At 39.8% G+C, this 18,860-nt stretch overlaps 1 protein-coding gene across 6 annotated transcripts in view; it reads left to right on the top strand.

Moving 5' to 3' along the window:
- Positions 1–18,860, top strand: part of ZFPM2 (zinc finger protein, FOG family member 2) — a 439,542-nt gene that overhangs the window by 211,371 nt on the left and 209,311 nt on the right. For all 6 annotated transcript variants that reach the window (XM_074943961.1, XM_074943962.1, XM_074943958.1 and 3 more), the window contains one exon: positions 11,571–11,689. In XM_074943961.1, coding sequence (XP_074800062.1) covers positions 11,571–11,689 — 119 coding nt within the window. The remainder of the gene's footprint in view (positions 1–11,570; positions 11,690–18,860) is intronic.

The raw sequence follows: 18,860 nt of genomic DNA, 5'->3' as shown, positions 1-18,860 counted from the left end.
CAATACTTTCAGTCTCTGTTCAGTAAGAGAGGTTTTACTGCTCGTAAACCATGTATCACATTATAAGTAATTGATTAAGAAAAAATAAATTGACTGTAATGACTTTGAAACAGCTGAACTGATCTTTGTTATTCATTAGGATTATCAGGTTTTCTTGGTATAAACATCTTCATTTGCTGTATGATTTTTGTTCATTCCTTAGACTAGAATGTCTATATTTCTTACTTTTCCTTCTTTGAGTGGATTTCTCAAAACTGAACAAAATTGTCCAAATGAAGAAAATATTCCCTTTACAGCGATAAAAGAGGCTGCTGCACTCAAGTAGTTGATCAAACTCTAGCCAGCAATTTTCATAATTTCAGCAGTTCCTCTTCCTTTCTGATTTTGACAGCTAAGAAGTACTTTTGAAATGGTTCGGATCCAGCCCTAAAATTGATTGTATTGACACAGCTGATGGATGATTATTAATATATGGTGTAGCAGTATCTATGTCAACTTCTCTGCTATTTGGAGTCTTTGAAGTGAGATATGAAACAAAAGCCCTGAGAATTTGTAGTAATTTTAAAAATGACATGGAATTTTCACCAGAGTAGGGGCATGCTCTGAGCTGCATTAATATTTGCAGCTGGAGATGCTTTGCTTTATTTTTCCTCTTTCAAAACTGTTATGTTGCTGGTGCAACATGGTTGTCATGTTTCACCCCAGAGGTGGCTGCATCTCAGTGGTGACCAAGTAAACTCACTTTTTTGTGTGAATGTAGACAGTTTTGAGATTATCTGAATCTGAGGTACGCTATAAATGTAAAGTTTTTATTTCCTTCACTTATATTGATTTTATTGTATATCAACAAGTGTAAGGTAGTTATATTTTTCAAATATAGTAGAAATCTGAATTTCTGAAGGTTTCAAAGATGTAAAACTTTCAGAAAAATTATAATTTCAGATATATGCCTTAAGTAAACTATTGTTGGAGGTCATAACCTAGGTACACTTCACCAAGAATTTGGTTTAATCAGAGTTCAGCTAAGATGCTAGGCAGGGAAATATTTGTATATTTGGTGGCTTAGTTTAGGGTAATTAAAACAGCTTACACATATTTTGACTAATACGTTAATTCGTGGGCAGTAAGAATAGTTAAGTATGTTCCTATATGGATGGCCAAACAGACAGACAAGCACACATGTATTTTGCATACATATGTATATATGCATTCCCTCACTCCCATACTTCTTAAACACTGTCTTCCCTTACTCAGGCTCTTTCTTCCTGCCCCCTCTACTCTCTACGCATTCCCCCTTCATAAATGCAGCTCACTCTTTCTGTCCCCCAATCTCCTTGTTTTCCAGGGGCTCCCTTTCACCCCTCACCAAGCCCAGTTTCTCTCCCCTCATTTACTCCTTCACCAGGCACCCTCTCTCTCTCCTGATTCTATCCATCTCCTTTTTCTCCCCTTCTATGCTTTCCGCAACACACTTCCCAGGCTCTCTCTACCTGGTTTTTTCCCTACCCGCTCCCTGACATGTTCTTTCACTCCCTTTGCTTCCTGGGGCTCATATTGTGGAGGATGAGAGCCTCTTACAGAATAGGGGAAGGAAGTACATGAGCAAATATGCTTCCCCCTCCTCCTGCAGGAGCTATGTGAGTGAGAGAGAGAATGGATGTGGCCATGATGGTACTAAAGGCAGTAAGCAGCAGCAAGAGTATATGTATTATGGAAAAAAGAGAACAGGAGTACTTGTGGCACCTTAGAGATGAACAAATTTATTTGAGCATAAGCTTTCGTGGGCTACAGCCCACTTCATCAGATGCATAGAATGGAACATATAGTAAGAAGATATAAATACATATAGAGAACATGAAAAGGTGGAAGTTGCCATACCAACTCTAAGAGGTTAATTAATTAAGATGAGCTATTATCAGCAGGAGAAAAAAACTTTTGTAGTGATAATCAAGATGGCCCATTTCAGACAGTTGACAAGAAGGTGTGAGGATACTTTACATGGGGAAATAGAAGCACTTTCATTGTTTTCTCCCTAACCATTAGGTCAGCAGGATTGTGGGGGCATCACCAGGGTGAAGGAAAGTTGTCAGGGTTAATAGGTATGTAATATACTAGTAGTTGTCAGTGTACTTTTCTTAGGAATGTAACTTCAGTTTGTTTTTTAAAAAGATCAATCGTGATTTAGCCTGGTTCTGTTTGAACCCTAGCGTGACCCTTCCTCATGTGTATGTAAGACCGTTTCTAATGTGACAGCCACAGCAGCTGTATATATCCCACAGTAGATTTTGTAGTGCTGTGAAATAGATCCAACTGTAACACCTGCCAAGTCACCTGTTTCCAGAGCTAATACACTTCAGAATGGAATACGGTGCTATCAGTTATGGAGAAGTGTGAGCTAACTTTCATACTTAAACTGAATTAAGTAACAATATATTTAGTACTTGACAGACAAACACTGTAACAGACAACTGGGCATTTTCATATCATATCTCTATTAATAACCTTATCAACTGATGTTCTTCAGCATTAGTTATGGTAACTTCCAGTCGGTATGGCAAACGGGCGTATTATGCATTCATCAAGGAGTGCTGTGACTGAGCATGCTTTAGGTTACCAGTACATAGATTTCCAGTTACTTGTTTTAGGGTTTTCAGCTACTGAATGAATCCTGTGAAAAGGGAATGTTTCTATTTTGCCACCTCCATTATGTTATCTTTTCCGGTGCAATTACAAGCTAATTCAAAGCTCTTTGTGTTAGGCTAATAGCTTCTGATTCACTGCTGTCACCCAGTACCTCTTCATGCACTTTTAATACTGTCTTCCAGTGTCCCTGGCACTTACCTATGGAGAATGTTTTTCTCTGAGTAGAGGGTCTGATCATAGCCAATCATTAATGGAACATCAAAAAGATTCCATATGTTAAAGTTACATATGGCCTAGATCACAATTATCAAAAGTCGTGGGTTTTTTTTTTTTTTTGCTTTCTTATCCACACAATAAATGTAGTTGTCAGCAGGATAAGTTCACGCATCGGATAAGGTCACAATTTCATTTAGTGACAACTTCCAACAGTGTGAACTTACAAGGTTCGATTTATTAAAGAGTCAGAAAGGATAAGATCACTGCATGGCTAGCCTGATTTATCAGGTTTTGACTGGAGTACTTGAATAGAGAACGTTGTATTTCAAGTTTATGTTCAAAACTGTAGTTTAGTGTGTGTTGTGTCTCAGAGACTTGAGAACTGATAGTGGAGAATTTAGAAGAGGCATCCCAATAAGGTACTTTAAGTCCATCAGGCAAGTGCATGATCGTTTTATATGCTGAGCTCTACCTTGTTTTGAGAGGAATTGCAACAGCATAAATGGGACACCATGTCTTTTATGTAAATTCATTGTGTTCTTCTTTGAGTGCTTGCTCATGTTGATTCCAAGTAGGTGTGTGTACGCCGCGTGCACAGTCGTTGGCAGGTTTCTCCCCTAGCAACACCCATTGGGTCAGCTGTGGAGCCCCCTGGAGCGGTGCCCTAATGGCAGTGAATAATAGCTCCCTGCCAACCCACTGCCTCTTCAGTTCCTTCTTACCACCAGTGATGGTCGTTGGAACTGTGGTCGCTTGCCTTCACAAGTGCTTCCCCTAGTTTTCATAGTTTCAATGACAGACATAATGCAAAGCTTCAAGCGGTACCCGCCTCCACAGCAAGGGGTTGCTTGAAGCTCCTTGGCCACATGGAGGAAAGTACATACATGGAACAACACGTGAAGCTGAAGCTCAGCCCTCTCCAAGCTTGGCTAGCGTCAGCCTATAGGCCAGGGCGTGACAGTCTGGACAAGGTGGTCACCCTCCCAGTGGCAGTTCTCGAGTCTCTTCACTGGTGGCTCAACCCACAGGAGGTGTGTGAGGGAGTCCACTTTGACAAGCCCCAGCCCTCTCTGTCCCTGGTGACAGATGTGTCAGCGTTGGAATGGGGTGCTCACCTGAGGAAACTCCAGACGCAGTGTCTGTGGTCGCAAGATGAGCTCTCACTCCACATCAGCGACGAGGAGCTGAGAGCGGTCCGACTGGCATGCCAAACCTTCCAGGCCCATTTGCAAGGGAATTGTGTGGGGGTCATGACGGACAACACAACTTTGATGTTTTATATAAACAAGACAGGTGGGGCTCATTCCTCTCCCCTATGTTGGGAAGCCCTCAAGCAGTGGGACTTCCTCATAGACCACTCTATTCACCTGGAAGCATCTTACCACACAGGTTCTCAGAAGGAGCTGGCAGACTACCTCAGCAGATCCTTCCACAGTCACGAGTGGTTTGTCTGCCTCGACATAGTGCACAACATTTTCCAAAGGTGGGGAGTTCTTCAAATCGACCTGTTCGCCACGAAGAGCAACAGAAAATGCCCTTGGTTCTGTTCCTTCTGGAATCAGAGTCTGGGCTCTCTTGTGGGCGCGTTCTTCCTCTCCTGGATGGACCATCTATTGTACGCATTCCCACCATTTCTACTCGTCCACAAGGTTCTGCTCAAGATCCTCAGGGACAAGGCGGCCTCGCCAGCACTGGTATACCACGCTCCTGGAACTGTCGATGGATGCTCCAATCTCATTGCCCCTGCTTCTGGACCTGATTACCCAAGACCACAGTTGCTTTCATCATCCCGATCTCGAGTCTCTCTACCTCACCGCTTGTAAGTTTCATGACTAAACCCAATGGAGCTCATGTGCTCCGAGCCCGTTAGGGATGTCCTACTTGGTAGCAGGAAACTATCCACCAGGGCCACCTACCTGCCCAAGCGGACAAGATTTGCAATTAGGTGTTCTCAGGTTCGTGCTCCCCCGACGCAGGCACGCAGACCACTCATCTTAGACTACCTACTACACCTAAAACAGAGGGCCTCTTGACATCAACACTCAAGGTCCACCTGGCAGCCATATCAGCCTTCCACCCGGGAGCAGCCGTATGTTCAGTCTTCGACAACCTGATGGTCAGTTGTTTCCTGAAAGGTGTGGACAGGCAGGTTAGGCAACCAATCCTGGTGTGGGATCTCAACCTGGTCCTGTCAAGACTATTGGGGCCCCCATTTGAACGCCTGGTGACTTGTTCATTGCTCTACCTATCATGGAAGGTGGCCTTCCTAGTCGCCATTATGTCACCAAGGACAGCATCAGAGCTTAAAGCTCTAACCTCCGATCCTCCTTATACCGTTTTTTATAAGGACAAGGTGCAACTCAGGCCTCATCCAGCCTTTCTCCAAAAAGTTGAGTCCCAATTCCACGCTGGTCAGGACATTTTCCTATTGGTCTTTTATCCTAAATCTCACATGGATAGCTGAGAACAAAGGCTACATTCTTTGGATGTTCGACGAGCACTGGCCTTTTACATTGAACGCACAGAGTCATTCCATAAATCAAACCAGTTGTTCGTGGCAGTTGTGGATAGAATGAAGGGCCTCCCGGTCTCATCACAGAGAATTTCATCATGGATTACATCCTGTATCCGGGCATGCTACGATCTGGCAAAGGTTCCTGCACTAATGGCACATTCCACAAGAGAGCAGGCCTCCTTGGCAGTGTTCCTGGCCCAGGTCCTGATCCAGGAGATCTGCAGGGTGGCGACATGGTCACACTTTCACCTCTCATTATGCTATCAGCCAGCACACCAGAGATGATGCAGCATTTGGCAGAGTGGTGCTCCAGTCAGTGATTCCATGAACTCTGACCCCACCTCCTATTTAGGGTTTGGGAGTCACCTAATTGGAATCAACATGAGCAAGCACTCGAAAAAAAACCAGTTACTCACATTCTTGTAACTGTTGTTCTTTGAGACGTGTTGCTAATGTCCATTCCAAGACCCACCCACCTTCCCCTCTGTCGGAGTAGCTAGCAAGAAGGAACTGAAGAGGCGGCGGGTCGGCAAGGACCTATATTCACTGCCATGAGGGCGCCACTCCAGGGGGCTCCACAGCCAAACCCACGGGTGCTGCTAGGGGAAAAACCTTCCGATGACTGTGCACGCGGCATGCACACACCTGATTGGAATGGACATGAGCAACTCATCTCGAACAGTAGAGGTGTAACAACAGTTATGAGAAGATGAGTAACCATTTTTTTACAGTATTCAGAGGTGTGCACAGTAGCTTAGCTTCATTTTTGTAGTGGAGAGAATCACCAGTTAAATGTCCCACTCAAACCATTACTGTATGTAACCAGGCGGGCAGCTATCCAATAGTTAAATTGTAGATCAGTAAAAGGTACTGTATGCCATACTTCAGGCACCTTTGCTGGCCTTGTCAGAGGTTGAGGATTTCAACAACCTTTGAGAGCTTTTTGAACTCAGTGTGACTTTACGGCTATCCATATTTGATTCCACAATATACGGTTTCTCAGACATGAAGAAATGTACCCATATAGGGCAAGAGCCTTAGCCGGTGGAAATTGGCAGAGCTCCAGTAGAGTCAGTGAGCGAACATCCATTTACACCAGAGGAAGATCTGGCCCATACACTTTTGCTAAATGGGCTCCTGTTATAAGGCTATTCCTAATAAAAGGTTATTGCCATTAGGTTGCCAAGTACTTTCCTGCAATTTTTTCAATATTTAAAATATATAGATGGAGGCAAAATTATTTATGAGTAGAGTAACTGTGCCAAACAGGTGCTGCCTGTCATTCACCTTCTGCTGTGTGCACCCTTGTTTCTTACTCTAGAATGTGGGCAGATGGATGAAAGTTAGTGGTTACCATGTCCAGAAAATACCATTTATTGTACTATTTTTGCTGTACTTAGATTCCTCTGATATTTGAAACCATGGTCAAATCCTGTAAAGGACCAATAACTGCTACTGGGTACTACTGTTATACAAAACACTACATGTTTTCTGAAGTTATAAAAAAGTGGGTTATGATTTACTGAAAAGCATAGAACATGTTCCCTTAATTACTAGGGATTTATGGGCATCCCTTACAATATCTACAAATAGGAAAGAATTTCCTACAGTGGAGTCCTTTAATTCTGTCCCAAGATCCACCAAGGTGGCCTGATATCTTAAAAGCCATGGGATGTTTTGTAGCTGTACTAGTGAGTCATGACTTGGGGCTTCTTTTACAGTGCAGCTATCATAAGTCTTTGAGTAATCACAGGCTTTAAAAGTATACTATATCAACAAGATAAGAGAAACAGCCCACAGCACTAACAACATTATCTTTTACCAAAATTGATTAGCCCATACAATGTGTTTCAAATATTTTGTATAAACTTACTCAGCAAGCTGGAAATAAGGATGTTCTTGAAGAACAAGCTGCAAAAAGTAAGTTGCTGTACAGCAAAGGAAAGTGAAGTAACTATCACGAAAACTGAAATGTCCATTAATTCCAGTTTGTACCTAATTTACAAATCTTAAAGGCAGGACATCTATTTGCCCATGTTTCTTAGTGGCCCCTTAGTTATGCTCTCTACTGTACTTCTCAATAGGACAATTAGCAGGTCTGGGGATGCATTGCTGAATGAATACAGCAAAATATAACTAAGAGTCTGATGTTAAAATTTGGCATACTAGTCATGATGCATTCAAATACTATATTCTTGACCTCTGTGTATGAATTGTGCTTGTTATCACTTGTTATTAAGTGTAAATATATACATTAGTTCCATGTCAAAGTTGTCCAGTAAAGATTACAAATAGGCAGAAATTGTAAACAGCACATTGTGCATAGAATTTTCCACTCCCTTTGGGCTGAAGTGCACAATCAGAGAGCTTTTACTGGTTGTTGGCCCTCAGCTTTTCCCCTTTTCCCCTTGGTGGCTGTGTGGGGAAGGAACTTCCCTAAGGAAAGGCAGTGCCCGTCAAGCTCTTATACCACTGTGCCCAGGATTCCTACTCCTGCCTGGTAATCACGCAATAGAGTAACCAGTTCTTCTTTTCCCTTCTCTGCAATGTGGTAGAGTGGTCAGCTGGGGAGATTCTGAGTAGCCGAAGTCAGGGAAGGGGCAGCAGCTTCTCAGAGCACTATGCCCATCTTGTATTGTCAGGACTGACCCAAACTCTTCAGTTAGAGTAAGGCTTAGGGGACTCCTTTTCAATTCATATTCAAATGCAGATTTTCTTCTTAACATAGTCTCCTCTGAGATTCACAGAGTGGCCGCTGGGCCATAACTCTGAGGTCACTTGCTTAGATCTAAGGGGAACATGCCATAAACAAGCAAGACAGAAACTACAGAAGAGCCATTGATCTTTCATCTCACAAGTTTGATCCCCTCCTTGCCACAGTTTTGGTATCTTCCACTCTACACGGAAATTCAAATTTATAGAAGATTGTAAAATGCAATGAAAATGTCAGACACCCTAAAACTCTGATTTCCCCCCCATCCTCAATGTTTAGGGGAGACTGGAGGAGGATTTCTAATAGTGATATTTATTATCTTTCTCCTACAAACTGCGGTGCCGACCTCTGGCCCTTTCTGCTCAAGCAGAGGAACATATGTAATGTCACAAATGGGATAAGGACACAGGTTCTGGTACAAAATCTTAATAAATGTATATCAGACTTGCTCAGAGGTGATTTTGAAGTCAATACTTGTTAAATTTCATTTTACCCTAAGTCAAGCAAAGATCCTGAATGAGAAGAACAACTGGGCCAAGGCTCAAACTTTATTTGTTTTTGTTTCATCCTTGTTCAAAGAAAGTATGGTTTGTTTACAATGGGATAAAATGTAACACTCCCCCCCCCCCACACACACACATACTGATCTGTAACTTTAAAATGGCTGCTGAAACAAATGTAGCTTCAGGTAAATCTAAGCATGGAAAATTTCAGCCCACAAGGTGTCTTGTTCTGAAAAGATATGAACGTGGGAAATGAGGGGGGTATAATACACTGTGTTTCACGGCCTTCACTACAGTAGTTGCTACTAGGCATCTATTATAATAACCCTAGAAGAGTATATTTTAAAACAGCTTGGACATGATTCACCACTGAGCTACTCAAATGGGAGTGACACTGATATAAAACTGCAATGCAATGATGAAATCCATGGTTTGCACCAAAACACACATTTAGGCTTAACAGAGCAAAGGAGAATAAAAGAGGGGGAAAGCACATGGTAACCTATTCGGTAGCCAACGTGGAAGAAAAAAACATCCATTATTTTGGAAAGTGATTACTGGGTTTTTTATGGCTGTTTCCTTCCTAAACATCTTTTAAGATACACAGTTAATATTAGGACTCTTACTTATTTAAATAAAAGAAAGCATAAACGTGTGCACTTTAAAACTTTTCTCGGTGTTTGGGTATCATTGGATGATCTGCCCTAAATTTGTCGTTCTTAATCCATTAAAAGACAGGCCTGTTGTAAATCCACAGGTACAGATAAGGAGTCACTGTTTGACTGAATCTGAACCCTTTTCAGATGAAAAATGTCAGTGGCAGAAAGGGAGGCTGAATTATTTTTTAAAAGGGTTTTCAAAGATTCTCATGATTCCTCTGGTATCAGTTAAATGTGACATGTCCATAGACCTGGCTTTTTTTAGTGTGTAAAAAGCAAGAAAATGCTCCTGGTTTCATCTTTATGTAGAAAATGCTACAGTGTGTGTATGTTCAACATGTTGACCTGCAGTTCCGAAAAGCCCCCCATCTCTAAATATCTTACAGAGATTGTTTAAAAGTTAATTTCATTTCTCTCAGTATTCCTATAGAAATTTTAAAAAATGTATGTTGGATATAATTGCTACATAATTAACCTTTCCAATTTATATATCACCTTTGCAAATGTCTGAAGCTGTCATTATAAAGAATACTTTTTCTCATATTTATAAACTGGTGTAAACCAATATAGCTGTGCCAGTTTACATGAAGGGTATGGACCACAATGTTTAATGGAGTATTTTTGCAATCTGCAGTACTCACTACTGAAATACAGATATCTTGCCTGGAAACAGAGCCCAGAACCAATTCTGCTCCTTGGAAAACGGTCGGGGTTTATTCCCATGAACAAGGAAAACCTTCTCCACAGTCTGGATGTATCATAAAGCCAGATATTCATATGAGTGACTAGTATGGGAGATGTGTTGAAAGCTTGTGGGATTGTTTGCCAGCAAGGGAGAGATTCTCATTCCCCTCATTCCCACCCCCACAAGGTCAATTTTGCAACCATCACCAGCCCTAAATCCAGGATAGGCATCCAGTTTAGTAATTGAGTAGGCAGAATCTCTGGTCTTTGTGAAAAATCACAGTTGTGATTCATATAATACTACCTGCAGTTGATGGGAAGGATTATGTTGATGTGGAAGACAAGAATTATTATCACAGCTGATCAATATATGAAGGGAAGAATAGGACATACCATAAAGGGGAAGCGAGGTGAAATTCTGGCCCCATTGAAGTCCGTGTGAGTTTTGCCATTGACTTCAATATGGAAATGATTTCATCCAGAATAGCTAACTTCATAGAGGCCGGAGCTCAGATGGGGAACAGTATGTTGAAAAATGTATTTGTCAAAAATGGGATTTTGTATGAAACAATTTTTTTGGCAAAATTGTTTTAAGAAATGTTTTTGTATCTTGTAAAAATGTAAAAGGGAACATTTTCAGAAAAAACCTTGCAATTTTTCAGTATTTTTTATATTTTTTGTTTTAAAATTCTGGAAAAATGTCCCCTTTTTCCCCCTCCCCCTTTTCCTGCTCCTTTTTTCCACTAGAACAGTGAGAGGGGAAGTTAAACAGTGAAACAAAGAAATACTTTCGTTTAGTTTTGAAAGTGTTACTTTCAGAAAGATAGTAACTTCATGTTTAGAAATAATAATTTCAGTCTTTAATTCCTCTTTGTAAGTGAGAGAAAGTAGCACAGAGTTACATTATGATTTTTTTCCAGTGGAAGAAAATAAAATAAAAAGTGACAGAGTTTTTGACCCCCACTTTTTCTTACTTTTCTTAGAGCAAACATATTGGCACTAGATCTACTAGTCTTAATTACTTCAGGTCAAATCCTGAAACCCTGACTCAGGCAAAACTTTAGTTGAGATAAATTATTTTTATCTATATACCTGTATAAACCCAGAGGAACTCCACCAAAGTCAGTGGGGTTACTCTGTATTTACATTGGTGTAAATGAGAAAAGAATGTAGCCCAATAGAAATTTTGCTTGAGTAAAGACTTCAGAATTTGGCTGTTTGTGACAGTGAAATGCAGGAAGGATGTTAACCCCAGTGTTGTACTTCCTATTGCACTTTTTCTTTCTGCAGCCATCACCTCCTCCTCAGCATTCGATCAAAGCCTCTTGAGTAACTGTTATTCTCTCTCATTCTCAAAGACTTACCAAATAAAAATGCCTTCAAAATATAATGGGTGTGAAAAGATGCAAGAAAGAAATGGGACTTTACAACCCAAATTTGAATATAATTATAAGGAAAAAGGTTTAGTTTTTTTCTCAGGATGACAAGATCAGTTGTTTTTCAGACAAGCATAATTAATTCTCATTATATGGGTCCTCAGAACATTGTGCATGTAAAACAAACACAAAGACGGAGGTGGTTGTTGTCAAGGCACAAGTGAAAGTACTCTAAACATTGCTTGTTTTCTTTGTTTGCAGGAGAGTTGGAGATATTCCAGAAGGATGGGGAGCGCAAGATTCAGAGTCGGCAGCAGCTTCCAGTTGGAACAACATGGGGGCCTTTTGCTGGGAAGATGGGTCTGAATAATAACACCTTGGTATGTAGATGCCCAGTGAGTTGACTTTGCTATGCTGTTTGTCATCCCTTAGGAGTTAGTCTTTATTGCTACTCAACCAAATCACTTAAAATCAAGCCATTGTAAGCTTTTATGGACAGTGCTATTTGGATCTTTTCCAAGCAGTCCATCTATGGCAGCAGTCTACAAAGAGTTATGCAAGGCACAGATTAATGGTTCTAAAGTTGTTACTTTAGAATTAGGAGAGTTATATGATGATTCTTACCTTATCTGCTGAGCCAAACTGATGCCTTTCACTTTTAATAACATATCAGAGGGGGTTTTTTAGAGCACAAATTAATTATTGAACAATTCATATTAACATGTTATACCAATAAAATAAAAACCAGCAGGATCTTATTAAAGGGAAAAAGGCAAAATACCACATTTATTGTGAATACAGAAAGAATCATAGTAAGCAGTTAGTTACAGCTATAACATTCCATTCAATCTCATCTTTATTCACACATTCATTCATACACACACACACACACAGGTTCTGCAAGGTTGTTATCATAGTAAGCAGTTAGTTATAGCTATAACATTCCATTCAATCTCATATTTATTCACACATACACACACACATTTACACACACACACACACAGGTTCTGCAAGGTTGTTATCATAGTTACCAGCCTTAGAGTTGCTCATGCCAAGCCACTGGCCAGGTGGCCTGGACATGAGGAGGGAGCAGGGCCTTGTCAGATGTTCATCTGATGCTCCTGGAAGTTGGTTTGCAGAATCAGACCCCAAAGTTCTCACTTTTTAGGGTCTATTTTTATAGGAATTTCTTCCTATGCCAGTCTATGGGAATTGCTTCATCATGCTGTTGCTGAATCAATCAGCAGATAGCACATTCCTGACGGCTCCAAGACGTTATCTTGTTCTTTGGTTCTCCCATTCTTGAGGCTGTTGGGTGGATTCCAGTCTGCCCTCCGGGGGTCCTCTGGCTATTTCCACTTGACGCCTTTTTCAGCCGATGGACACTGGATTCTTAGGCTGGCACCTCCCTGATCATTCAGTTATTATCCACACCAAGCATCCATCCACATACATCCTCTATCTCTATTTTAATCACAATTGTTAATACAACAAAAGGGCGGGGAGTCTCTGGGTGCTCTTTCTGTTGTTAGAGTATTGCTTTGAGTCTCTCTCTGTGTGAATTGCTTTGAGAACAGATTCAGTCTTAGAATGTACTAACACAATTAGCAGCTTGCAGGTTTCACACATAAAGGGAGAAAAACAGTACCAAAAACCAAGAGACCTCTTAATTAGTAATACCCTGGAATTTAAACTATGGGGAATCAAACTCATTTGTGATTTTAATACAGAACTTCTTTAATATGATCCAACAAACAAAGTATATAGAAAATAACTGTTAACCTGTATAAAAGTTAATTTAACCCCTACTAAACATAAGGATATTGAGAGCTACAGAATCTGTCATCAACTTGCAGCCATTATGTCAAGGTATTGAAGGATTCTGACATGGGTGCCTAGAATTATGTGAGGTATAGTCCAAATTAGCCCTGATTTCACTGAACTCAGAGGTCCATATAAGTACTGCACTGCTGAGCCATAATTTGGTATGTTAAAAATAGTGTCATTCCTATCTCTTAATTTTTTTGTTTTAGACACTTAAAATCTGCATTTCCTTGAAAGGATAGAGCTTTGGAGCAGTTACTGTTTAGCAGATCAGTGCCTGCTATTACAGAGGTTTCATGCACACATTATTGACATAAAAATTGTGAAACTATTTCATTACAGTATATCATAGAAATGCATTTCCATATCTAAAATACATTTGCTGCATAATTGTCATGCAAGTATGCCTATTAAAAATTGTAATGAAGAAATACTGTAGTTACTCTATATTTGCAGTACCCATTTTTAAACCTTAATGTTTCTTAACCCTTTTAATATAGAGGTTTTTTTTAAAATCTAAAAGCACTAATCCATATTATGGACTAACAGTCTAGAAACAATAGGGCTAGTTTTTCCAAGTTCTCAGCATCCATAAATGGGACTAAATTTTCAAAAGAGCTCAGGTCCCATTATGGGAACCTAAAAAGGGGGAAGATTTTCAGCACCCATCAGTTCCCATTGTGACAAATTGGGCTCTGGGTTCTTCTGAAAATCTGGTCCATAAGTGTTTGCTCTTTCATGTCTCTCTAATCTCTATGTAATAAAGCACCTAGCACCGTGATATCTCAGAGCTGATCCTTTCACCAAAATTTTGTGCACTGTGTCTGTATCTCTACTTGGAATGTTCTCCTAAAATTTCCCACCATTACTACTTCCATTTCAGCTCCATCAGTGGTGGCAGGGATGGGCATGTGAGCACTAGTGTAAACCGTATTCCTGGTAGGTACTGGTATTTTAGTTACAGTGTTGTCTGACCTGCTTAGAGCAAGCCTACATAACATAGTAACTAGCACTATCTCTCCATTATTGCTTTACCTAGTGCTACCGCCAATGATAGTATCTGTGGGAAATTTTAACAAAAATTTCCTTATGTATATAAAGCTTAAGTAAACATTTGCAGGTTATAAAATAGAAACAGTGCAGCATATCACAGAAATGGTGACTGACCCTTAAATGTAGGAGCTCTAAAAGGCATCATTAGAATAAACTGGCAATGTGACAGTGATACTGCTCCTGTTTTGTTATGTTTCTGTAGACAAATTGGAGTGCAATCACAGCCAATAGAGCAGGACTTCTACCCAGTTTTTGGTCTCTCACAGGTGTATTTGGGCTGTTCTGTTCTCTGCTACAGCTAATCAGAACAGTTCTGACAAAACAAAATGTTTCTGAAATATGCTGTTTTGTCAACACTGAAACATCTTTCAGGAAATTATCAGTTCCAGTAAAGCTTTAATCAGCGAGAGAGAATGATACCGACTCTCATTTTATAGTCTGATGGTTAAGGCACTGAGCTGGAGATGGGAGATATGGGTTCTAGTCCCTTGCGCTGCCTAATTCAGAGTGATCTGGGACAGAGCCGCCAAAAGCAGACTAAGCAATTTCTTTGGGCCCCTTTCACTTTTTATTATAAGAACTTGCCTGTTTTAGTATTGTGTGTGTGTGTTGGGTGGGGGGGATACTCCTGCTTAGGGCCTCCAATGGGCTAGCACCAGCACTGATCTGGGATGAAAAACTCAGTCCTGAATCATGCAGAGTAAGGTCTTGAATGTGGGTTTTCCACATAGCATGTGAGTGCCCTAACCACCAGGCTAGAGAGGGAGAAACACACATGCCCCCTCTATTCCTGAATCAAAAAGCTTGGAGTCTGCTTTCATGGAAACATTCAAAAGATTTTGGTTTTATTCCACATTGGAATGAAAACAGATTTTGAAACCTCCAGAATTGCTGTGAAATGGAATTGGAGTGGTCTGGTCAGCTCTGTTTTCTTCCTAAGAGCTTTCCCCAAATAATGGTGATCTTTCCCCATCAGTGAGGCCTCTGCCTCTGAGCATTAGCTTGTTACTTTAGAATGCTGTAGGAAAACATCAACATTTTGATAAATCTTTAATTTATTGTTTAGGCCTGACAATCCTGATGCCAGCTTGTAATCGTTTTTATTTTATATTTTTTTCTGAAGCTTTTCTGTTTTATTCTTAATCTTTCTGTCTATTTGACATGTTTGATTCCTATTCTCTATAAAACACATGCTCTCTTTTGTTTTTAAAGGGAGCTGTATTTGTTTATTTGTTATTTATACATATTTTTAAAAGCTCATCTAGGGAAAGCCACATCTCCTGGGACTCAATCATGGTTTCACATGGGTGCTTGACAGCAGGTTTCACCACTGCAAACATTTTGGTGTGATAAACCTTATAAATGAATCAAGTAATCTTTTGAAAGACTTTAAAAGTAAATATCTGGTAAAGGAACAAAAGGAAAATTCTGTGAACTCTTGGCTACCATTTCACAGTATTTGCAGTTGGATTTTCATACTTGATCCAACACATCTGCTCGTGGCTGACTCTTGAAAGGTATGGGTGGGCATGAGTCCTTGTCATTCATTATCTGTCCTTAATGATTCTTGGAGTGGTAGCAGTGTGATGGTATCTCCCATAGAGGATTCATTTACCTTATTACAAAAGATACAACCTACTTATGCTCCTGTTAGTCAGCCTTGAATAAAATCTGAAGATGAAATAATACTCTTTTAAACTGGTTCATATTCCAGGCAGTACTCTGATGCTGAGTTTAAACTCACAGTTGTTGGTTCAAGAGATTCAGCACAGTAATTAATTCAACAGAGTAATTAATTGAGTCACTGTGCCAGATGTCAAATACTTTTCAGATCTTTCAAGTTCTATCTTGAAGTACATTAACAATATACATCTCAGAATAGTGGAAGGTTGGGTATCTTGAACAACTGATTGAAGTGGCATTTGCTACTACAGTAATAGCAATAGCTGTTGTTGACTTCCAGTTAGCAGTGCCTAGACATTGCTAAGGGACTTAATGGAATCCACTAATTGACTATCTTGTGCACGGTCCATACCAGGACATGGACATCATAAAGTAGTAGCTCTACCAGATGAACTAAGGAAAGTCTGATGGTTAAGCAAGGAAGAGAAGTGTTGAATTTTTATCAGCTAGGAGTCAGTCAAGAGTCTCATTCACATACCTCACAGTATCAAAATACCTCTAAGAAGTATTTACAGTGTTGCATTATCACAATAAATGAAGAAGACTCACTTTTTACTTAGTTCTATTAGGCAATATTCTTTAGCCTTCGGATGAATGTATGGAGTTAGTATCTGTAGGGAGAATTGGGCACACCGGTTTTATCCTCCCCTCCCCCCCACCTTTCACTTCCAATTCAAGGACAGTGGATCAAAGTTGAACAGTAGCTGATAGAAGTGCAGCCCCTGCTGTAGTAGGTTGCGAACAGCTAGAAAACTAGAACTGAAAGGTGGTGTCCTTCTGCTGGCTTGCAGGAAATAAGTTATCATCAAATCATTTCTGTGTTTTTTTTTAACAAAAATAAAGCAAACAATGAGCTCTGCTATAGAATGAAGGTGGTATGATTCTAATCACTAGTCTTGCCTGGAGGCTCTTAAATGTGTGCATTGACATATAGCTCCTAAAACTCAGTAGTGCCAAATACACAGGTGGATTTTTCAAGATATGTAGTGATACCTGCCCATCTCTTGACACTGCAATCTGGGTCTTTGTATATATCAAATGTAACTTGAAAAGAAAGATGAGATAACATTTGCTAATGTGGAAAAATCCTGTGTTCAGATCCTGCAGCCACGAGAGTAGTTCCTGTTCACACAAGTAGTCCTATGATCAGGCACTAAAAATTTGTTTAAGAAAAGGTTGTTTTTTCCCCTCCTATACCGAAATAATTTTATTGTAAACTCAGCCATTTTAATCCCTGTGGTCTTCTTTAAAAACTTTGAGGGAATAAGACCCCTTCAGAAGAAAAGAACATTGCAGAAAATTTCCAGTTACAGCTGATATTTCTAGAGGAGAAGTGGCAAAGAATGTATAGCGCATGATGAAAGTCAAACAGTGGTTTGTGCCATTACTTCATTAATCAAGTGGAGGCATTCTGAAAAATGTTTTTCTTCAGCTGCAGCCATCTATTTTTTGGTGTTAATCTGTGCCCTGTGGCAGGGTTTTGTGAAGCAAAACAATGAGCAGTTGTATCATACCTCCCCCCATTGTTTTCGCCCCTGTCAGAAGGAGGAGAGGATGATGCAGGTCTGTATCAACCTGATAAGGAAAAGAGGATTCAAAATGGCTGTGGAGAGGATCCAGCAGAGTAAAGTGTGTAGTTTTGGACCAGACTAGCGATGGAATATAGCAGAGACTCTTTAATGGGATCCTGAAGGTTCACTGCCAAAGCTATACTTCTTCTAGAAGATTTCCTAATCCAAGAATTTGATTAGGAAGTGCTGTGACTGTCTGAGCGGCCAAGGTTCAAAATGCAGTTAAGTTATTCACTCACTAATCTGTGGCTGGTCACTTCAGGTTAAAATCCTCCTATCTATAGTACCCAGCCACTTTTAATCTTTAGAGTTACAATATTAGAGTTTACTTGCCACATTGACGGGAGGCTAAGACCACTGAAAAAGCTACATAGGCTCTCTATGACTTCTTGTTTAAACTGTAATGTGTTTATCAATTTAACTTGAATGCTATGGGCTAGATTTTGCCCCCAGATACATACTTTTAAGGATTTAGCCCTCCTGTTAACATACAGTCACTTTTGTATATTACTACATAGAAAAGTGCTATAGTTAATAACAGCCCTGATTCTAATCTTGATTAGACCAGTTTTACACCATTGTAACTCAGTTGTCATCTGTGGATTTATTCGTGACTTACCCCAGTGTTTGAGATCAGAATAGGTCCATTATGTTTGCAAGTGTCATTTCAAAACATTTCACCATTCCCCCAAGTACTAGAACACTCAAACCAAGTAGCATTCCTGCACAAAATCTTATATTACAATGAAGGGTAATCACTTTAGACTTCCACACCGTGCAAGTGTAAGGGAGAGTTATTTTACGCTAACAGTTATAAAAACACCAAATGTGTTCATCCAGTGTGAAAATTCACAGTGCACAATAGCCTTTATTAATTTCTTATCTTTCATAATGTGGTCTATTAAGATGTAATGTGAAACTTGTGTCAAGGGAGAATGGATACACTGTCTCAAGACCATTTCAAAGATTTTGGTTATTTCCTTTGTAGTTTGGACATTTACATCTTTGTTCATAAAAAATTCTTTGTATGTTTTCATTTCTGAATTAATATTTGAAGTACAGATTTAATTTAAATATGACACTGATATTGTAAGAGTACACAGTAAAGACTGGAATAAATACTCAACCAAGTGAACAAAAGTATAAAGTTGGTTTTGACCTTTAGGACCTTCTCACCTGTTACTGTGTGATGCAGAATACCAAAGGGTGATGAGGCAACTTCCACAACAAATTGTGTTAGTGTTTCTACTATGTGTACATTCTGCACAAAAAATTAGTGCTAATTCAACCGTAATGTTGAGAAAACAAGTACTTGATTGGCACTTACTATATGTAAATTTTTTTTTAAAATCCATATTTTAAGGCAAATGTACACTGGAATAGAGTTAAGATTGAGGTTCCAATATTTATTCTCCATTTC

This window comes from Natator depressus, chromosome 2 (assembly GCF_965152275.1).
Source record: "Natator depressus isolate rNatDep1 chromosome 2, rNatDep2.hap1, whole genome shotgun sequence".
Classification (NCBI taxonomy): Eukaryota; Metazoa; Chordata; order Testudines; family Cheloniidae; genus Natator; species Natator depressus.
The sequence above is the reverse complement of the archived record's forward strand: the minus strand, read 5'-3'. Positions and strand labels throughout refer to the sequence as shown.